Raw genomic sequence first — 2,965 nt, 5'->3', positions numbered from 1 at the left:
ATCCACTAAACCTGCGCAAAAGAGCTTTACAAGGGGTCCCTGACAAACAGCAAGACTTAACATGTAGGACGTGACATGACGCCTGTTAGGCGATATTACATTGTTTTGTTTTTTTGTTTTGGACAAAGACAACGCTGTTAATGGCCAGGTACGTATTTTACACATGAGTACGGTGAGAGAATGTGCGTAAAGAGCCCTTTTCAAGGACTCAACTATGCGCCGAGCGAGACTCAAATCCATGACTTTGCGATCCGAAAGCGAGTGTCATAGCACGAGACCACACAGCCGCACATTTCAGAACGTTGACTTTATCTCAATTTTAATAGCGTTTTTGTCGACATGACATTTTTATATCGTTTTCTTACAAGCGTCGTGTTTCATCTTAATGTTAAGTGTTTCTGTTGGCTTCTGACACTTTGTAAAGACTTTAAGCACATTTTGTGGACAATATATAATGAGAGGGCTCTAGCTTTAAAAAAAAACAAGTATAGGTACAAGTAAGATTAAATCAATTCAATTCTTTATTCTTCACAAAACCAATTAACTAATGTCTCATTATAGTAATGTGCTACACAGACGCTCTAATTCAACACGTCTATTTTCCATACGCACTTTCATATGCCTCCATTCCAGCGTGAGCTATTTCCGCCACGGGCTCCAGAAAGTTCTTAACAAAACTGTCCCACCAGTTTCTTTTTACCAATATTGGGATATTATCGACAGAATCACTTCTTTTGGGCATCTCCAAGTTTTTAAGATCAAGGCTTTGTTGAGACAGGACATCTTGTTGTTTCATCTGTATATCCTTTGGGTAGTTTTCTATAATATACCTGCGAGACATGATGAGATCTTCAGGACCTCCTCTTTTGGGCATCTCCAAGATTTTAAGATCGCGTCTTTGAGACATCTTGTAATCTACATCTTGTTGCTTCATCTGTATATCCTTTGGGTAGTTTTCTATAATATACCTACGAGACATGATGAGATCTTCAGGACCTCCTCTTTTGGGCATCTCCAAGTTTTTAAGATCGCGTCTTTGAGACATCTTGTAATCTGCATCTTGTTGCTTCATCTGTATATTCTTTGGGTAGTTTTCTATAATATACCTGCGAGACATGATGAGATCTTCTGGTCCTCCTCTTTTAGGCATCTCCAAGTTTTTAAGATCAAGGCTTTGAGACATCTTGTAATCTACATCTTGTTGCTTCATCTGTATATCCTTTGGGTAGTTTTCTATAATATACCTGCGAGACATGATGAGATCTTCTGGTCCTCCTCTTTTGGGCATCTCCAAGTTTTTAAGATCAAGGCTTTGAGACATCTTGTAATCTACATCTTGTTGCTTCATCTGTATATCCTTTGGGTAGTTTTCTTGATAAGATTGGACCATATCCATGTACGGTTTACCATTACACAAGGTCATAAGCACCACCAGAATTAAGGCAGACGAGAGTGGCATCATTTTTGAGTTGATGAAGACAAACTTCTAGCCAAACTTTGATGATATCTGAGAATAAAATTCATTTTTTAAATCAAATATATATTATGTCAATGAATGAAATTTTTAAAAAAAGGTTTTCAATATGTATTAACTCTCTCCTTATCGATCCTTTTCAGTATTTTCCCAAAATGGCAGGCTTACCCAGCAAAAAAAAATATGATTTTTAAGAAATCTCTACAAAGCAACTTTATGTTCTTTTGAATTAAACAAAGATCATTCTTCAAAGTTTGTGATTTACAAAATAAATATGAATAAGAAAAATATAGATTGTGTCGTAACAAATGTGACAATTTTGCTGCAGGTGGTAAGGAGAGGATTAATATGGCGCATAACCAGGCATTTGACATTCCCAATGCGCTTCATGCGTTGCTCAGCAGTACGGTCTTTGCTCTGTACCCTATAAGTACCGAGTTCGATCACCCGCCACTGCGCTGTGTAGCCTTGAGCAAGTCACCTCGCCTCAGCTCAATTTGCGGCGCTATACTGCGGCTGACCCCTAGGTTATTCCAGTCTCCCCTTGGAATAGACCTTTGCGACAAATTTCCCCTATGGGATGAATACAGGGAATGTTTAATTATTTTTTTTAATCTTTCATTTTTTTATTTGTATAACGCTGTTTGTCGAGTCAGATGAATTAACAATCACACATACACACACTTTCATACACACACAAACACTTACACCCTAACCTGCTATTACAGTTTCCATACACCAGTGACATATTGAAGGTAATGACTACAGTAACAAGGATTTACAGAGAGATACAATATCGTATTACAATATACAATAGAAAATAAAATCTAAAGACACAAAGAAAAACCATCAATTTCTTTAAATTCAATTTTAAGAGAAAAGATTTGTCTTGGGGTGTTTCATAAGGACTTCAACACAACTATGCGGCTGTGTGGTCTAGTGGTATGACACTCTCTTTCGGATCGGAAGGTCCTGGGTTCGAGCCTCGCTCGGCGCATTGTTGAGTCCTTGGAGAAGGCTCTTTACTTACATTCTCTCACCGTACTCAATTGTAAAATGAGTGCCTGGCCGTTAACAGCGTTGTCTCTGTCCGAAAAAATTGTAACATCGCCTAACAGGCGTCATGTCCCGCCCTAAATGTTAAATGTTGCTGTTGGCCAGGGACCCCTTGTAAAGCGCTTTGAGCACGTTTAGTGGATATTCCGCTATGTAAAAGCTCATTTTTAAAGCTCATTCTTATAAATAGTGGAAAAGAATTCCACACTCTGGTACCGAATTTCGTGAGAGACCGATCTCCAAATTGCCTTCATTTGGGGGGGGGGGGGGGGGGGGGGGAAGAGGGGAAGTAATTCTAGAATATAATTGTATAGATAGTTTGAAGATGACGTCACTCAGGCCTTTGTTATTGTTTTTTCCATCCGCGTTTATGAGTAATGCTCACTAAACTGTATTAACCCGACTATAAACGTTCATGGATACACACAGTTTTGT

At 38.7% G+C, this 2,965-nt stretch overlaps 1 protein-coding gene across 1 annotated transcript in view; it reads right to left on the bottom strand.

The window, feature by feature from the left end:
• Nucleotides 1–498: 498 nt before the first annotated feature.
• LOC144977783 (uncharacterized) overlaps nt 499–2,965 on the bottom strand; it is a 7,045-nt gene continuing 4,578 nt past the window's right edge. Inside the window, exon 2 of the mRNA XM_078923179.1 lies at nt 499–1,507. Coding sequence (XP_078779305.1) covers nt 596–1,462 — 867 coding nt within the window. The 5' untranslated portion in view covers nt 1,463–1,507 and the 3' untranslated portion in view covers nt 499–595. The remainder of the gene's footprint in view (nt 1,508–2,965) is intronic.

The sequence above is a fragment of the Berghia stephanieae genome, chromosome 8 (assembly GCF_034508935.2).
Source record: "Berghia stephanieae isolate SIO BIC M18660-M18661 chromosome 8, UCSD_Bste_1.3, whole genome shotgun sequence".
NCBI lineage: Eukaryota > Metazoa > Mollusca > Gastropoda > Nudibranchia > Aeolidiidae > Berghia > Berghia stephanieae.
Note: the sequence above shows the minus strand (reverse complement) of the source record. Positions and strands in the feature narration are given on the sequence as shown.